The sequence below is a fragment of the Apteryx rowi genome, unplaced genomic scaffold (assembly GCF_003343035.1).
Source record: "Apteryx rowi isolate R43461 unplaced genomic scaffold, aptRow1 scaffold_1381, whole genome shotgun sequence".
NCBI classification, from domain to species: Eukaryota; Metazoa; Chordata; class Aves; order Apterygiformes; family Apterygidae; genus Apteryx; species Apteryx rowi.
In genome coordinates, this window is record NW_020447621.1 from 2,341 (window position 1) to 18,957 (window position 16,617).

The window sequence follows — 16,617 nt, forward strand, 5'->3', positions numbered from 1 at the left end:
GCGGAGGGGAGGGCAGGGGGGCCGGGGTCTTCCTGAGAGGCAGAGGCAGGGAAAGGGCTGGCCGGGGCCCCCCTGCCCTCCCCAATTTGGTCCCTGGAGCCAGATCAGTAGGGGCCGGCCGTCCAACACCCAGGCCCGGGAAGCGGGGCAGGAGCAGTGCAGGGAGCAGGGGAACTCCTACAGCAGAAGGGGTTGCAGCCGGGGGCAGGACCCGGGATGGCGCCCGAGGGGGGGACCACCCTCCCAGCTAAAGTGTCTGCGCGGTCAGGCCTGATGCGGGGCGAAGGGGTGATCCTGGCCCGGGGCGACGGGGGAGCCAGCGAGTGAGCGGGAGCAGCGTGGGGGGGCTGCGAGGCGGGCGAGGGGTTAAGTCCACTTTACTGGCCGTTAATGCATGTACGACACTGCACAGGAGTGTTCTTACACATTCACTACGAACTATTGCTATTATTAAATATTCCCAGCAGGGGATTCGCTTTCCTCGTTTGTCAGGTGGGGGGGGAGGGGTTCTGTTTTGTTTTTTTTTAATTAGAAAATAAAATTTAAAAGAAAGAAAGAAAAAAACACCTCTTTTTTTTTCTTTTTGGCTTACACAGTCTGTGAGTTTGTGTTGCTGGGGGCGGGGGGTCCGGGCAGCGGAAAAGGGCTGCGGTCCCTGTGGAGCAGGGCTGGGGCCCTTTTCGCGCTGGCCAGGGACCGGCCTCCGGGAGGAATTCAGCAGGCAGCGAGATCAGCTCCAGAGGAGTCAGTTCTTAGCAAGGGCGGCGGGAGGGGTGGCCTGAGCCCCCGCCCGGGTGTGGGAAGGCAGGTGGGTGCCCCGGCCCGCCCCCCCTTCACGGGTTAGTAGCATGTTTTCCCTGATAAAACTCCTCCCACCGGCTCTCGAAGAACTTGCGCATGACGTGCCCGGCTTTGCCCACTTCGGAGTCATCCTCGTTGAAGGTCTGGCAGTTGTCAAACACCAGCATGGCGTCGGCCGCAAACTCCTCAGAGCTCGTGTACCTGGGGTGAACGGGCAGTCGGGAGCCGGCCAGATCGGGAACCCGTGGGAGCTCCCTGCCAGCCCAGCTCGGCCCCCGCAGTGCGGCTCACCCGGCCGCAGCAGGCGGCCACGCGCCCCCACCCAGCCCCAGCCCTCCGCGGGCTCCCGCACGGCCCCGGAGCGCCCTGCACTCACCCGCCCCGGAGCAGCCGGGTGCGCATGGTGGCAAAGTCCATGGGGTTCTTGATGATCTTTCGGTAGCCGGGCACCAGGCGGGGATTGACGGGCTCCAGGAAGGGCCAGGCGTCCTCGTGCGACTCCATCTCCATCAGGATGATCCTGGGGGTGGATGGACTCGGTCAGGGGGAGCCGAGGGATGCGGCTGCCCCTGTGGCCGCGGACCCCTGCGCCCCTACTCACTCGCAGAAGGTCAGGTCGCTGGGCTGGCTCCGCAACGACGCGCACCTCCGCTTGGAGGGGGACAGGCCCTCGCCCGAGTAGCGGGGCACCGCCAGGCCCTCGCGACGGCGCGAGGCTGCCCGGCGCCGGGGGCTCTCGTCCACCTCCATGAAGCCCACCCCAAAGAGACGCCCCCGTTTCCGCTTCTTGCCTCTCCGGGGCGAGCTGGGATCCCGATATTCCTCCGCCTGTGGGGAAGAGGAATGGGGTCACGGCCTGAGCAAGCCGGGCTCCCGGCCCTGGGACACCCCTGCGGGGCGGAGGTTGCTAGCTGATGTCCGGGGACTCCTCCGCGACCTACCTGGGAGAGGCAGACAGAGCAGAACCAGTCACCCTCGGGCACCTCCGTCATCTTGGGCCGGTGGCAGTAGAGGTGGCAGCCACGGTCACAACCATCGCACAGCAGCAGGTGCTCGTCGTCGTCCCCGCGCCGGCACACCAGGCAGGTCTGTGGGCAGCAGGGGTCAGGCAGGTGGCACGGCACGGCACGCAGGGCTGCGCGAGCTTGGTCCCGCGGAGCAGGCCTCCCCGTCCCCACCACCCCGGGCAGCGTGGCCTCAAACCCGCAGCCATCCTGCGGCAGGGAATTTGGCCAGGCACAGCCGGGCCATGCTGAACCCAAGGGAATTTTGCTCTCCTGCCTGTCAGGCACAGCGTGGAGGCTCTCACCACTTTGTTGACCGACTTCTCCCAGGCGATGGACTTCTCCAGCTGGTAGATGCACAGGGAGACCTGGGCCGCGCTCCGGCACCGCTCCAGAGTCTGTCGCCATGTCCGGATTCGGGGAGTGATCTCATATGCACTGGGGAAGGTAGGGAAGGGAAGGCAGTGCTAAGCTGGGCCTGTCCATATCCTAATTAAACTGGTCCCAGCTGTGGGAGGACAAGGCACTTACATCTCCGTGGTGCCCAGGCTCAGCTCCTCAGGGTTGCTCAGCACCGCTTTCTCTACCACCACCTCATGCAGCGGCCAGAGCGGCTCCTTCAGATAGCGCCGCTCCACGTTCTGCTCCAGCGCCGCCAGCCGCAGAACCGCCAGGTCCAGGGGGTTGGTGTGCTCCCGGCACAGGGGCAGTCCTTCCCGCCGGTTCTTGATGGTGATGTCTTCCAGGGGCTCCACCTTGTGCTCACAGTACTGCAGGTCATTCCGCGTGGAGTCGGGGCTGGGACACGTCCAGCCCTGCGAGAGAGACAGGCTCAGAGGAGGGCAACAGGCGGAGGGTAAGTCGCCAGCAGCCCCTTCCCAGCACCCCCTTCCCAGCACCTACTCGTATCTGCAGATCTGCCATCAGCACACGCTGTTCCAGCTCCTCTACCCACTGCAGGATGGAGAGGTCAGTCTCATAGGCCCTCTCCATCACTGACCACTGGGCCAAGGCTTCCCGAGACACAGAGGCACCGGTTGCCTCTGGGCGCAGGTGGAAGATGGGGTCTGGGGGGAGAGGAAGGGTTCAGCAGGGAAGGCGCGGAGCTGGGCATGTGCYCCGGCCCACGCGAGCAGCCCTTACCAGTGGTGGTGCGCAGGCAGACCTCCCGCAGGTAATCCTTGTGCTTGGTGAGGTGCTTATGCAGAGCTTTCTCCCGGATTCCCCGAGGGTGCAGYGCACGGGCCACTGCCTCCAGCTCTTCAGGGTCCTGCAGCCACCACCAGCCGCTCTGCATCTCTGCAAGGCAATGGCACACAGCCAGCTCAGCACCTGCAAAATCCTGCCCCAGGGSCCAGCACAGCAGGGAGCGGGACCCAAGAGCAGCTGTGCAGGCCACTGCCTGCTGGACACACTGTGCTTTCATCAGGGAGCAGAAAATCCAGGCCATGGCTCTCTCATGCGCACGCCTTAGTCTGGGAAGAGCATAGTTTTACCCATAAGAGGATCTTGCGTTTCTGGGCAGGGCAGACAGGGAAGGAGAGGGGCAGGGGGCTCACCAGGGGGAACAGGCTGCTCGGTCAGCTGGGTCAAGTACTTCTGTTCAATCTGCTTGAAGAACTTTGTAGGGGGCCGCCCCCGGCGTTTGGGCTGCCCTGGCGGGTCTTGGAGCTTCTCCAGGCTGCTCCGACTCCTGGGGCAGGCGCCATGGACCCTGGCGCCAGCATGGACCGGTGTGGAAGCAAGCAGGGGAGACATGGGGTCATCTGCAGGGAGGCCGTTCAGCTGGGAGGAGACAGAGCAAGTCAGAGAAGGGCCAGCCACACGCCCGCTCCTCGGGCCCCCGACCCCAGGCGCTGCAGCTGCCCACGGCTGCCTCCGCTAGGCAGCTCCTTCAATCCTTGCAGCCTTGGCCCAGAGGTTTTGAGGGCAGCAGGACCAAGTTCCCAGCGTACAGGTGTGCAGCCAGAAGGACAGCATCTCCCTGGCCGCTGGGGTCACACGTGCCCAGGCAGAGGATCCCCCCACCTTTCTCCTCCAAAGACCCCAAGGCAGGTCCCTTCCCCATCCCTCAGGACAGGCAATTTCCCAAGGGGTCACTGTATGCTGAAATGGAAATCCTGGACACAGCCTCCCTCCTCCCCAGGGCTCCCCTCCGCAGAGGATGTCTGAGCACACACCTGCCTGGCCAAGGCCTTGGGCTGCTCCCCCCGGTGCTGGCTGCGGGGCTGCGAGCTGGCTCTTGGCGAGGGCTCGGCTGAGGAGGTAGCGAGGGCGGCACGGTCGTCACAGGGGGTCCGGGGCAGCAGGTTGAACCAGGGCCCCTGTTTCTCTGTAGCCTCTGTGGCATCCTCCTCCTCTGCTGCAGCGTCAGTCAGGGCTTCAACAGGCAGGAGCCCCGAGTCCCCCTTCCCAGGGCTGCTGTCCGGGGTGAGCACGGAGTCCTTGAGCAGGGATGACTGCGTCTGGCTCAGCCAGGACAGGAAGGCAGACTGGCTGAGGTCGTGCTGGCTCTGGCCCAAGGGCACTGAATCCTCTAGGACACCGTTGACAGGAGGAGGTTTGGGCCCACAGTGCTGGGGCAGCTCCTCTTTGCTCTTCCGTGGTCGGCCCCGGGAGCGCGAGGCTGTGCAGTTCGTTCGGTTGGGAATGGGCACGTCCATTGGCTCCTCCTTGACCGGGGAGACGTGGGAAGCCACCTTCTCCTCGGTGCGCTCCTCYGGCACTGGCTCAGCCACTGCAAGGGCAAGAAGAGGAGATGAACCATGTGGATCCCCTCCAGATGGGCCTCCGATGTTGCCCCCCCGGGAACCCTTCCCCACTCACCTTCCGTACCCTCCACAAAGATCCCACCCAGGTGGGGCAGGACCCAGTACCGCCGCCGATACCGGTCCTGGCCCAGAGAGGCTGCCCGCAGTGTCTGTGAGGAATGGAGCAGCTTCTTACGGAAGAACATCTGCCTCTGTAGGGAGAACACAGCGGGGTTGAAGGGCTGGGAGGGGCCCCCCCAACAGAGCTGCACCAGCAGCCAAGCCCAGCAGCCCCGTCCCTGCCAGGTCACCTTGGCTAGCTTCTCGATCTGTCTTTCTAGCTCAGGGACGCTGGATGCAGAAGTGTCAGCCTGGGAGAGAGAAGAGACCGGTCAGAGGAAAACACTGGCAGAATTAGGAAGAGAAACCAGGAGGCCRAGTTCCCAATCTCCACTGTACCCTGGTCCAAACTGCTCCCCACGAGCAGCTGACCCCACACAGGCACGTCACCTCCTCATCCCTGCGGGATTTCCGGCCTCGGCTCTCCTCCTCCTCCTCCATCTCCAGGCCATTCTCCTCTGTGAGGCGAGAGCTGCGTCTCCTCCGCCCATCGTCCAAGCCCGTGATCTCTGACTCAGGACGGCCTGTCTTCTTGGCCAGGGCAATCTTCAACCTGCCAAGCCACAGCAGAAGTGCACTATACGTGCCACTGATTTACCCTCCATTCCCCACAGCTGGCCAAGACACAGTTATATGACAGCCTGAGACWCTTCTTGTGCAGGGTCCCATCTCCAGTGGGGAGAATAAGGGAGCAGAAAGGAATGTTTCAGAGACAACAGAGCAGCTCCCAGCCACAACAGTCCCCGCTGGCAGGTCATGGATTTCACAGGCTGCATTTGGCAGCACCCACCTGCGCAGCCGGCCCTCGATGATCCACTTGTTCTTCCTGTAGTTGGACATGTTCTCCAGGGTCTTGTCAATCTCACTGCAAGGAAACGAGGGGCTCAGCTGCAGAGGACTAGCTCTACACGGCACTGACAGGGAGGGAGATGGGCCCACATGGGACACGAACAAGCCCAGCCTTTCCCACCCTGTGCCCAGAGGCCACGGTAGCACAACCCAGGGGGACTCCAAGGCCTGGCAGCACACGCCGGCAGTGAGGCGGCAGGTGCACGGCTGCACTGTGGTCAGCCTCAGTGGGGCCAGGGTGCAAGAGGACAAGTTTTGCACCCCCCTTGCTCACTTGATGATGAGGGCACTGCTGTTCAGCTCGTTCACCAGGAAGGCCAGGATGGCTGCTTTCTTGTCTGGGGGCAGCGCCTGGAAGGGCTTCGTCCGCAGCCCATCACACAGGTCGTCCTCCGCCCCGTACGCCATGAGGAAGCAGCGCAGGATCTCAGAAACAGTGTCACGGTTCAGGCTTATCTCTGACACCTTCTCTCCCAGGATCTTCAGGGACTGGGCAGAGCAGAAGGGATGTTTAGGGAGTCCCCTCCTGCCCACTGGGAAAAACGGGGGATTTTCCAGGGCATGAAAAGGACCCCAGCACCTCACGGATGGGAAAAYCAGGGCCAGGCAACGCAAACCCGAGTGGGAACGAGCCCAGGGGTGTCCTAAGAGAGCCAGGCTGGGCCTGGTGAGGCATCTTGTCTGTCTCCAAGGCCTGTGCAGCAGGACAGATGGCTGGGAACTTCCTGAAGGCTGCCTCTGGGGGCCGAGAACATGTGGGATGAGGCCAGAGCCAAACATGCAGAGAGAGAGGGGGCGGGAGGCTGCGCAGCCCTTGGCTGCGGCAAGAGAAGCAGAACCCCAAATCACAGCGGTCTCCTGCCCAAGCCTGCAGGACCCTGCGCCTCAGTGGAGCACCAGCCCCACCACCACCCCTAGCCCAGATGGAGCAGCAAGGGAACAGGGCAGGGGACACGGATAAAGGGGGAAATCCACAGCACAGCTAGGAGCCAAGGCCAGCRGCGCCAGCAGCGCCCTTCGCCAGCTCACCTGGCAGTAGGGAGGCAGGCCAGGGTCGTAGAGAGCAGCCTGCAGCAGCCGCACCAGCAGGTCCTGCACCTCGCCCGCGCTGTCGCCCACACCCAGCAGCCCCTCCTGCAGCGTGCAGAGGCTGGGCACGTCCTTGGCTGGGTCGAAGCCCAGGACCTTGCCATAGCTCTGGAGGAACTCCACAACGGTGAGGCAGTTGGAGAAGGCGCGGCTGGGCAGGACGAGGCCTGGGATGCGGGAGAAGGCTGGCAGGGGCTGCAGGAAAGGAGACATGACACTCAGGKGGTGCAAGGCACCAGGCAGGCAGGTGGCTCATTAGCTTAGCCCAGCCAAGTCCCTCTGCATCCTGCTTCAAGGCCCAGCTGACCTGGTGGTCCCCCAGGCACATGTCCTCCGTGGGCTTCTTCATCTCCTCCAGGATCAGCTGCTGCCGTCGACGCTCCTCCAGGCGCCTCTGGGCCAACAGGCTCTTGTCCACCTTGCGAGTCGCTTTGCTCTTCTTCTCCTTGGGCCGTACCTTTTCCTTGCCCTTCTCTGTCTTGCCCTTCTTCTCCTTGGCCTRAGGACAGATCACAGGGGTCACATGGGCAGAGTGACTCTGTCCCCACTCCCCCCTTCCAGGCCCCCTCGTACCCCCATGCACTCACCTTGGACTTCTTCTTGGCCTCCTTTGCTTTGGGAGATTTTGCTTCCTGCTTCTGCTTGTTCTTGGCCTGGAAAGGACAAGATCCAGCTCAGGGAATCGGTGGCCAAGGTGAGGCCTTCCCACATCCRGGAAAACAAAGAGGCAGTCCCCTTGCCCCTGGCTGCTCTGCTGCGGCAGCTGCAGTGCCCTCGGCCTGGCCAGTCCCCGGGTTGCAGCCTCAGTACAGCTGGTGCCATGAGGTCAGGCCCCACGCATGGCCGCACCACAGGCTGGGCACAGCTCACCGCATGGGAGGCAGCGGCGCTGCCAGAGGAAGGAACTGCTAACGCCCGCCCTTGTGGGAACGGGAGGCTCCCGAGGCACCCGGCGACTGGCAGAGCCCCAGGAGGCAGCTCAACCCCAACCGCTGCTGGATCCAGAGCCACAGGAGGCCAGACAAGGCCCTGGAGACAGCTCCTGCCAGGACACCCCCCGCCCCACCCTTCCCCACACTGCCACTCCTACCTTCCGCCTCATTTTCTTCTTGATTTTGCTCATTTTCAACTTGTCCTCCTCACTGAGCACCTCTGCGAGAGTGGAGAGGAGGGTCAGTGAAAGGGACAAGGCACTGGGGCTCTGATGCTGCTCCAGAGCCAGGCTGCGACTGGCTGCTATCTCTGCCCCCGGAGACACCCCGAGCTGGAGCAGGGTGGCACAGACCCACTGAGGGGCACGAGGYGCCAGGGAAGGGGTACCTTGAGCTTCCAGTCTCTTCAGCAGCCGAGCATCGGTCTTGCTCAGCAAGTCGACCATCTTGACTTTGGGAGGCCGGCCCCGGCCACGCTTCACAGCGGGCGTCTCCTTGGGCTTAGCCTTCTCTGCGTTGCGGGGTCGCCCGCGCTTGCCTGTGATGGCCTGGATGCGTGACGGGATTTCCTCAGGGCTCAGCTTTACCCACTGCAGACCCTGCAGGCAAAAATCCAGGCTCTCTCCTAGAAGGGGCGCCCTTGCTGCCGGAGCAGTGTCCCAGCCCACGGCACAGCCYCTCTCCCAGGCTCCCAGACAGCCCCTGGGGAGCTGCGTGCTCAGCGCCTGCTGGCGCGCGGGAAGGGCAGCTCAGCCCAGGCGGCAGCTCCAGGCCAGGCTGGCCTGGGGCTGCGCCTCGCCTGCTCCCCCAAAACCCACCTCAGGCGTGTCCCGCTCCTCGTAGAAGTCTCCAACGGGCATACGGGGGCTGAAGCTGAAGTGTTCGCGCCGGACGTCCTGCACCACATTCCTGCTCAAGTACTGGGAGGAGGAGGAGAGCTCCGTGAGGGGGGCACGGGGCGGGGGGCAGGCTCAGCACAGCCTCTTCCGCAGCAGSGACGCGACTGCTGACAGCGACGCCTGCACCCTGAGCCGGACAGCAGCTGCTTTTGGGTAGGAGGCAGCCATTGCCGGCCTGGCAGAGAACGCAGCTGGCCAGGGGTCCGGTGGGACCGCTGCTCGCTGCCGCTCACRTGGTGCAGCCTCCTCGAGCAGGCTGGGCAGCTCCCGCACCCAGCGGGCTCAGTAGCTGAACGGAGGCATCCGTGCTCTGTGATCAGGGGTCTGGCAGAGGGGGTGGACACGGGGCAAATCAGCAGCCCTGGTTTGGCTGGTTTGGGGGGAGGCCTCCTCGCTGACACTGCTGCTGCTCTAGCCCAGGTCACCCCGGCGCTTTTACCTTGATCACCTCCGGGAACTGCTTCATCCTCTTCCCACAGGGCCCGTAGTACCACGTCTCCCCCTGCCAGCGGTGGTTGCCCTTCTTRATCCGCACCTCTCTCCTCCACCTGGGCAAAAGGATCGGCTCAGCCGGGGCCCTGCACAGCCTCGTCCGTGCAAGGATCAGAGCCTGCAGTGGGGCTGGTGACAGGGCAGGGGGAAGGGACGGCACCACGTACCCGTGCTGCAGGGGGAAGCGCACCTCCTCTTGGGTGGCAATGCGCCTCCGTGGGACATCACCTGCCAAGACAGCGGGACCCTTTGCTCAGCAAGCGCTGGCGGAAGGGCCCGTCGCCCGTGRCTGGGGCAGCCAGGGGAGGAGTCTCCTTGCTCACCACCTGCTGACGCGCCGAGGGGGGCTGCCTCTTCGCTCTCTCCTTCAGGCGCAGCTGAAGTCTCCGGACAGCTGTCACCGGCTTCTTCCTCTTCCTCTTCTGGAGAAGGGATTGGGGACTCCGGCTCCAGCGGAGGGTCAAGCTCCAGGGACTCCGACTCCTCCGGCCCGGCGTGACTGCTGCTATTCAGGTCTACGCTGCTGTCTGCAAAGCCAAGGTCAGGGACGTCACCGCCAAGCTCTGCTCCCTTCCTGCTCCGCCCATGAAACCAGACATCCCCCACCCCCGTCCAACCATGGGGGAAAATGTGGCTGTGCATCCCCCTCCCGGATGCCGCCCACGCGACAACCCAGCTACGGCCGGACCTGCAGCCCTCAGCTGCGTGCCCACCGGAGCGGAGGAGGCCCCTGCGCCCGGGCTCACACCCGGCAAGGGTGTGCTAAGGGCAGTCGCTTGTAACTGGGCAGTCTTCTTCCCTAAACAGGCTCCCCGGCTCCCCACGCAAAGTGCCGGCAGGACCGGCCATTTCCAGCACACACGCCCCAAACTGGAGCTCCCTCGTGGTTTACGCTCCTGCCACAAGGGCTTCGGGACGTGTGGGGTCCCAGTTCTGCTCTCATGTACTTCATCGTGCCGGCCCGGGGCCTGCAACCCGGACACAAAGGTGCTGCTGCAGAAAATGCAGAACAAGGGAGACTCCAGGCAGCAGCCCTCCCCCCAGCCTGCGGGGAGCCAGCTGGCGGATACGGCCTGAACGGCTGGCTGGAAATGCAGCCCTGCCTGCTGGGACTTGTCGTCTCTGCTGGCCGCGAACCGCTTTGCACAGCGCCCTGGAGAGCTTCCAAGGCCACTTGCAACTGGCTCCGTCCCGGGCATGACACATACCTTGCAAGACAGCCTCCCCCAGGACGGGCGGCGAGCTGGGGCTGGCGAAGAGCGAGTGGGAAGGCTGGCTGTCGTCCGCCAGCAGGCTGAAGGAGCTGGAGTTGTTGAGGGAGGGGCTGGCAGAGCAGTGCAGGCTGGACATGTCAGGGGGCTCCTCCAGGGGGGATTTGTCGCTCACCAGCTGAGAGTCGTCCATCTCRTAGAGGTCTCCAGTCCCCGGGTCTGGAGGGGGTATCAGCACCAGAACCTCAGCCGGACCGCACACGGGGCGCTCACGCGGCTCCGAACACGTCAAGGGCAAACAAACCCACATCTCCGCTCCCGAGAGCCCTGCCAGACCCGCTGGGAAGAGCTGGCATCGGGGGTTAGCAGCAGGACCAGCTCGGGAACAATTAAACCCCCCCGGGCGAAAAGGGGCCGGCAGGAGAGGGGTTAAGGGATTTCGGCGGCCGCGGCAGCCCCCAGCCACGCCCCCTCCTTTGGGAAGCGGAGCCCAAAATGGCCGTGATGGTGATGGTGATGTTCACCAGCGCGGAAGTTCAGGCACCGAGTAACAGCTTCGTCACCGAGCTGGGAAGGGAAGGGATAAGGTGGAGGAGGGCTGGCGCTCTGAAGGGGGAAGCCGGCACCGCAGGCCCGCCCCTCGCCTGGGAAGGCCTGCCCAGGGCTGGCACGGCGCGGGTAGGGTAGGAAGCAGCCACCGGAGAAAAGCCTCAGTCATCCCCGGCTGCCTGCCCCGCTGCCCGCGCAGGCAGCACCGCTGCGCCGGCCCGCGCCGCCCTGGGGGAAGGGGCAGGAGCCGGGAGGATGCTCCCCGCGCTAGGGACGGAGGCGAGGAGAGGAGGTGGGACGGGCTTCCCCATGCCRCGCGGTGCCCGGGCCTAGCAGGGCGCTGCGGGCAGCCGCACGGCCCCCGCTTGGCCCTCCAAGCTCCCCGGAGGGAGCGCTGCCTATGTAGGAGGAGGGAAGCTCAGAAAACTTCTGGCTCGGGCCTTCTGCATGACCTCGGCCCAGAGAGCTGCCCGTCCTGCCCACCGCGGCCCCGACACCCGGATCCGGCCCAGTCCCCCTGAGCAGGGCGGCAGCTGCCCTACCTCTGGCCAGAGACTCAAAAGGCTCCAGAGGGTCTTCGCTCAGGATGTGAGCATCTTCCAGAGGAGTGGTGATAGGAGACGCGTCCCCCAGGCAGCCGCTGGCCGTGTCGGGTGCCAAGACAGACGCCTCCTGGCTGAGCGGCACCACAGCTGCAGCGGACCCGTTGTAGCTGCATATCTTCAAGTCTAAAGAGAACAACCAACCAAAAACAAACCCGTGATAGCAGGATGCGTTAGCAACAGAGCCCGGGGCCTCTGCCATCCCTGCCTCAGGGTATCGCTAAGCTCTTGTGTCCCAGGAGGCAGCACAGCACTGAGCTCCTCCGCTGCCAAGCTGTGCGGAGCCGGGAGCGGGGAGCCAGCAGGGCTGGCTGCGTCTGTGCACAGGCCCCGAAGAGCAGAGCAGCTGGGGAGGGGAGGGGGCGCACGCGGCAGCCCTGCGAGAAGCGGCCTTTCAGCCCAGCTCTTGCACTGCAGGGCCTGGCTGCCGGCTCCTTGTGCCACGTCAGAGCCGCAGGGATGGCGCCGGAGGCAACGGGGAGCTGGGTGGCCTCGCTTCGCTCCCAGCCGGCTCTGGCCCAGGGCTCTTGCTCAGGCTGGTGGTCACTCAGAGCGCTCCGGGGTACCATGCCGAGGCTCCCACTGCCCAGCCGCTTCCCCTTCCCAAATCCCCACGCTGCAGTGGCTCTCTCTTTGCTGCCTTGCCTCCTCCAGTCTTTTCCACCCAGGCTCACCCACCACGGGGCCCCCTCAGCTCTTCCAGAGGCTGGGGGTCAGTCCTCATGTATTCACTCCCAGCCACGCTGCTGGGTTCTCTCCTGGAAAGCTGGCCTCGCGGAACCCCTCTGGGGCACGGCGAGGAGAGCAGACAGGAGGCTGTGCTTCCCAAACCCGGGCTGCACAGCAGCAAGCCTTTCTGCTGAGGTGGGCCACACGGTCCCTTTGGCACTGAAAGGCCCTGAGCTGCAGCTGCGTCTCATCACCCATATCCACACATGGAAGAAGTAGCAGGAAACATCATCCTGCCAGCAAATTACATTGGCAGGCTGCATCTGGCCTGATCTAAGAGGATCCCAAGACCTACCCTAAGCTGTGACAGACAAAAACCAGTCTGGTATTCAGGGCAGGTGGGGTTAGACAGGCCAAATTTCCCAAAGGAGTAAAAGATCCAACTCTCCGTTCGGTACACAACCAGAAAGCCAGGTACCCGGCTTCCATCATACAGCTACTCAGGAGTTGGGGTCACTAAGGTCTTACAAATAGGAACCGTGCCCCCCCAGCATCCAGCAGCGCCAGGGCCCTTACCTGGCTGCGTGTCTTCCAGCTCCATGCTGCCCACCAGCCCGCCCCCGTTCTCCGAGATGGTAGGGGAAATCTCTTTGGCTGCGGCTGCGTCTTCCTCGTTGGTGCCCGACTCATCCTGCGGGCACTGGGGGAGCGAGAAGGATTGCATGCCGGAGCTCAGCATGGGGGAAGGCTGGGAGGCCGCGTAGAAACTAGCTGGCCCGTTCTGCATGAGCTCAAAGTTCTGGTCGTGGAAGGAGTCGTACAGCTCCTGCGAGTCAAAGTTCAGCCCCATCGAGCTGGGGGTGCCGTTGCCCCAGAACTCCTGCCCTGCCCCCCTCAGGTTAGTGTTGTGCCCTGGGGATGACTGCCGGGAGCCCCCGATAATGCCGTTGAGCGGGTACTGTCCGAGGCTGGAGAACTGGGAGATGATGGGGCTGCTGTCCTTGAGGTTGCCAGTGCTGGCAGGCTGGTACTGCGAGTAGTCCCAGAGACAGTCGTAGGAGTGGAGGTGAGGTGTGCTGGAGGAATGCGTGGTGGAGGTGAAGGTCCCTGAAGTACTAGTGTGAGATACAGTAGAGAAGCCATTAACATTCATACCCCCATTCAAACCTGCAAAGAAAGAGAGAGAGAGGGGAAGAGAAACTGGTTAACAGCATGGCACTGAGCTGCAGGCCCCCGCCCAGCACGTCCATCGTGGGGAGCAGGGGATTTCTCGACGCTGCAGCCTCCCTCCATGAGAACCCAGCCAGGCTCCACCAACAGCAAACGAGAGGGTTTGAAGACAGACAGAGAAACTATCCCAGCAGCCGCAGAGCTTCCTGCCCTGCCAGTCCCCCATCCCGACCTGCCCCAGCACAGGCAGCCTCGATACACAGCCCTTCTCCCTGCCGCAAGGACCCTGCTCAAAGACAGGATCTCTGCCCCAGGGCAGCAAAGGGCGAGGGCACAGTGGCAGGTTTCAATGCATCCGGGCAGAGCTCGCCCAGGTACACGTCAGCCAGGGACGGGAGCATTTGTCCCCTGTCTGGCAGAAGAAGCAGAGCAAAGATGATAACTGGGCAAGCTCACAGGGCTGGGACCTCGCTGCCCTTGTAGCGACAGGCCACAGACAAATTCAGGAGGCACCACGCCAGCAAGGAGCTGCAAGCCAGGGCAGAGAGCTGAGCTGTGCGGAGCCACAGCTGCAGGATTTGCTTGGCAGGGCAGCGACGCAGCCCTGGCACAAGGCCAGGAGACCCCGACCATTGCCCAAACCCAGACGAAGCGGGGCAGTCCATCTCCCCCCACCCCTGGAGCCCCCCAGGCACAGCTGGAGCCTCCGGGAGCGGGAGTGTGCACAGGCACAGCTCTCCCGTTAGGCAAAACCGGCCCAGCCACTGGGCTTTGCCAGCGTCTAGATCAGAGCAACAGGAATCCCAGGAGATTAGTCAAGCACTTGGCAGGGCTGCCGCAGGGATCAGCTGACCAGCCAAATCCATGCAAAGACCCCGTTCTGGCAAGGCCTCTCTTTTCTAGGCCAAAGCGATTGCAAGCACACAAGAGACCCCTCCCCGACTCTTCCCCAGTCCTAGCGCAGCCACTCAGGATCCACAGCGCTCGCTGGCTGGGCGACCTGCCTCCCAGCCATGCTAACCACTGCTCTTTCATAGTCCCTTCATGTCCTGGCCCAGGAGAGCCTGGCYGCGGGACCACCTCCTCTCTCTCACTCCTACAGGGATGCTCCCAGGGGCTCCATGGCCCAGGCTCCCTCCTCCCATTACCGAGTACATGAAATCAGAGCGGGACCAGCGTGTGGGGTTAGACTGGTGCTGCCCTGCYGAGCCTCGGGGCAGGGGGTGCAGCTGGACTGCGCGATCGTGCCCTGCACGCACCCGCTGATGGTGCGCAGCTCAGCTGGCGCACAAACCTCAAGACACCAAGGCTCTCCTCGAAGCCAGCCCGGGAGCTGGGACTCCCCGAACTCTCTCCCCTTCGGACAAATGCTCACCGGCCACACCGCTCACCCCTCAAAAGCGAGGTCCCTGACTCCTTCTCCACTGAGAGCTGGTCGCTGCCTGCAGGACGCTCTGTCCCTAGAGACTGGCACACTGGGGGGGTGAGGGGCGTTAGGGGTTTCTACAGGCGGCCATGCCCAGCCCTGGCTGCCCCTGCCCTCCCCGGGGCACTTACTTTTCCCTTGCGGGGGGAAGTTCATAGGAGACCCGTTCGTGTATAGGCTGTCCCCTGAGGAAGGCGTGGGTTTCAGTCCTGAGGCAGTAGGTACGGAGGAAAGGCCAGTGAAGTTAAAATGGTTGTTTGTTTCCATTTCTGAGAAGGGGAAAAGAGAGACACGGAAGGGTTAAACGCTGCCCAAGCCTGGAGGGACAGGGACTTCCAGGCCATTAAGAACACCCAGCCCGGCCACCCCCTCCGCGGAGCAGGGCGCGGGGACCATCTGCCCACGAACCAGCCCAGCCCTGCCCCGGGTGCCTGCTCCCAGGCAGCGGAGGCGCTACCCAAAACCCTCTGCTCCCGAGAGCTGGGGCAAAGAGCTGCTCCTTAAAAACAGGCAGTGCCGGAGAGAGCTGTGTGGAGGAAACCCTGAGGAGAACATCTTGCCTTTCAGGAAGCGCCTGGAGGCAGCGGAGAGCCCCCAGCCCTGCAGTCGCTCCAGAGAGAGCACAAGTGGGGCAAGGGAAGGCAAAGAGCTGCCTGCTACTAACCGATAAAGCCCTTCAGGGCAGCAAAATCCCCCTCACCTGGGACCTCAAGAGCCTTTCAAAAGCAACAGAGACCTCCGCGCTACCTCTGCAACAAGCCAGCCCCCAAACCAGCAGCCCTACATTAGGCAAGCTGCCACCTGCGTGAGTGTAGGCTTGTCACCACGCTCCAGAGTCCCCAGGGAAGGCTGTTACTGAGAAATCTCATTTGCTCCCCGCATGGACTTCTTTCCGCATTAAACTCAAATGCTCTGCTCCAACTTGCTGGCTTCCCAGGGCTCCTGACCCAGTGAAGGGTGAGACCGTGGCGGTGGCGTGGTGGGAACTCTGGCAGGCTCCGAGGAGGACGCCAGAGGCAGACCCAGCAGAGACTGCTTCTCAGTGAAGCATCGACTCGCCCTCGGAGAGCAGGTTTCTGACCTTGCAGGGACTCGGCAAAGCCTCAGCTCCAGCACTTCCCAGACACAGAAACGCTACTGCAGAGATGAGCAAGCCCATGAAACGGGACTGAAAGGAGACTGCGGATGCGGCGGGGGCACCTGGCTGTGCGCTCCCGCTGCTCCCGCAGCCCGGGGAGGCGGGTGCCTCCGCGGCACAGCCCAGGCGCGGACCGCGATGCCGGCGGCCGCCGGACAAAGGGCAGACAGCCGAGCGCGGCTGGGCAGCCACCCAGGCCGGGCGGGACGGAGCACCTTCCCCTCCCAGAGCCCAGCTTTCAGAGACGTTTATTCATCAACCGTTTCAGGGGAGGATCCGGGTTGGCCTCATTTTACAGACAGGAGAGAGCAGAAGCCCGGAGATTCAGCAGCTCTGGGCCTCCCTGCTCCATGCACCAGGGCACGCAGCCCCCCTCGCCCCAGCTCCCCAGGGAGGCCCAAACTGCCTGCAGTCCTCCAGCACAAGGAGAAACCTGGCCAGCTCCTCACCCCAACGCATGGGGCTCTGTCCTCCTACAGCAGCTCTGGGACCAGCCCTCCAGGGTCCCAGCGATCGCAGGGAAATTCCTGCTTGCAGAGCCAGCTCTAGGCACAGGCCGGGAGAGAGGGGAAGAAGCCATGCCGATGACCTTCAGAGCCCGAGATGAACAAACACTCCCCCCTCCAAACCAGAAAGCTGCTAGTATGGCTCCTGGCAGTGGCCAACCTTGAGATCAGGACCTTGTTGTGCCAAGGGCACTGCCAGAAGCCGCCTGAACAGCTATCAAGCAGAGGAGCCACGCAGGGGCAGGGAGAGCAAACAAAGCCGCAGGGAGAGCCAGAGGCTCCGCCGAGCCCCAGCAGAGACACGGCAAGAACCCGGGTGCCTCGGCCCCTCTGGGAGCATCCCGGGCTGCCCATGCAGCCAGCAGGCCCCAGTGCTGAACGCGGCCCCGGCTGCCCAGGCACGTGCCCCG

General features: G+C 63.7%; 1 protein-coding gene across 1 annotated transcript; it reads right to left on the bottom strand.

The window, feature by feature from the left end:
* Positions 1-553: 553 nt before the first annotated feature.
* BAZ2A (bromodomain adjacent to zinc finger domain 2A) lies at positions 554-14,862 on the bottom strand. Its single transcript, XM_026057323.1, is given in 29 exon segments — positions 554-1,002; positions 1,178-1,321; positions 1,403-1,629; positions 1,743-1,889; positions 2,111-2,243; positions 2,337-2,620; positions 2,709-2,872; positions 2,949-3,104; positions 3,365-3,590; positions 4,030-4,090; positions 4,092-4,542; positions 4,632-4,767; positions 4,867-4,926; positions 5,066-5,228; positions 5,466-5,540; positions 5,799-6,013; positions 6,554-6,808; positions 6,921-7,112; positions 7,201-7,266; positions 7,704-7,765; positions 7,934-8,144; positions 8,364-8,465; positions 8,884-8,992; positions 9,104-9,164; positions 9,260-9,463; positions 10,145-10,366; positions 11,239-11,424; positions 12,544-13,134; positions 14,695-14,862. Coding segments are annotated over 29 exon segments (5,208 nt in total). The 5' UTR covers positions 14,831-14,862; the 3' UTR covers positions 554-833.
* Between the last annotated feature and the right edge of the window lie 1,755 nt (positions 14,863-16,617).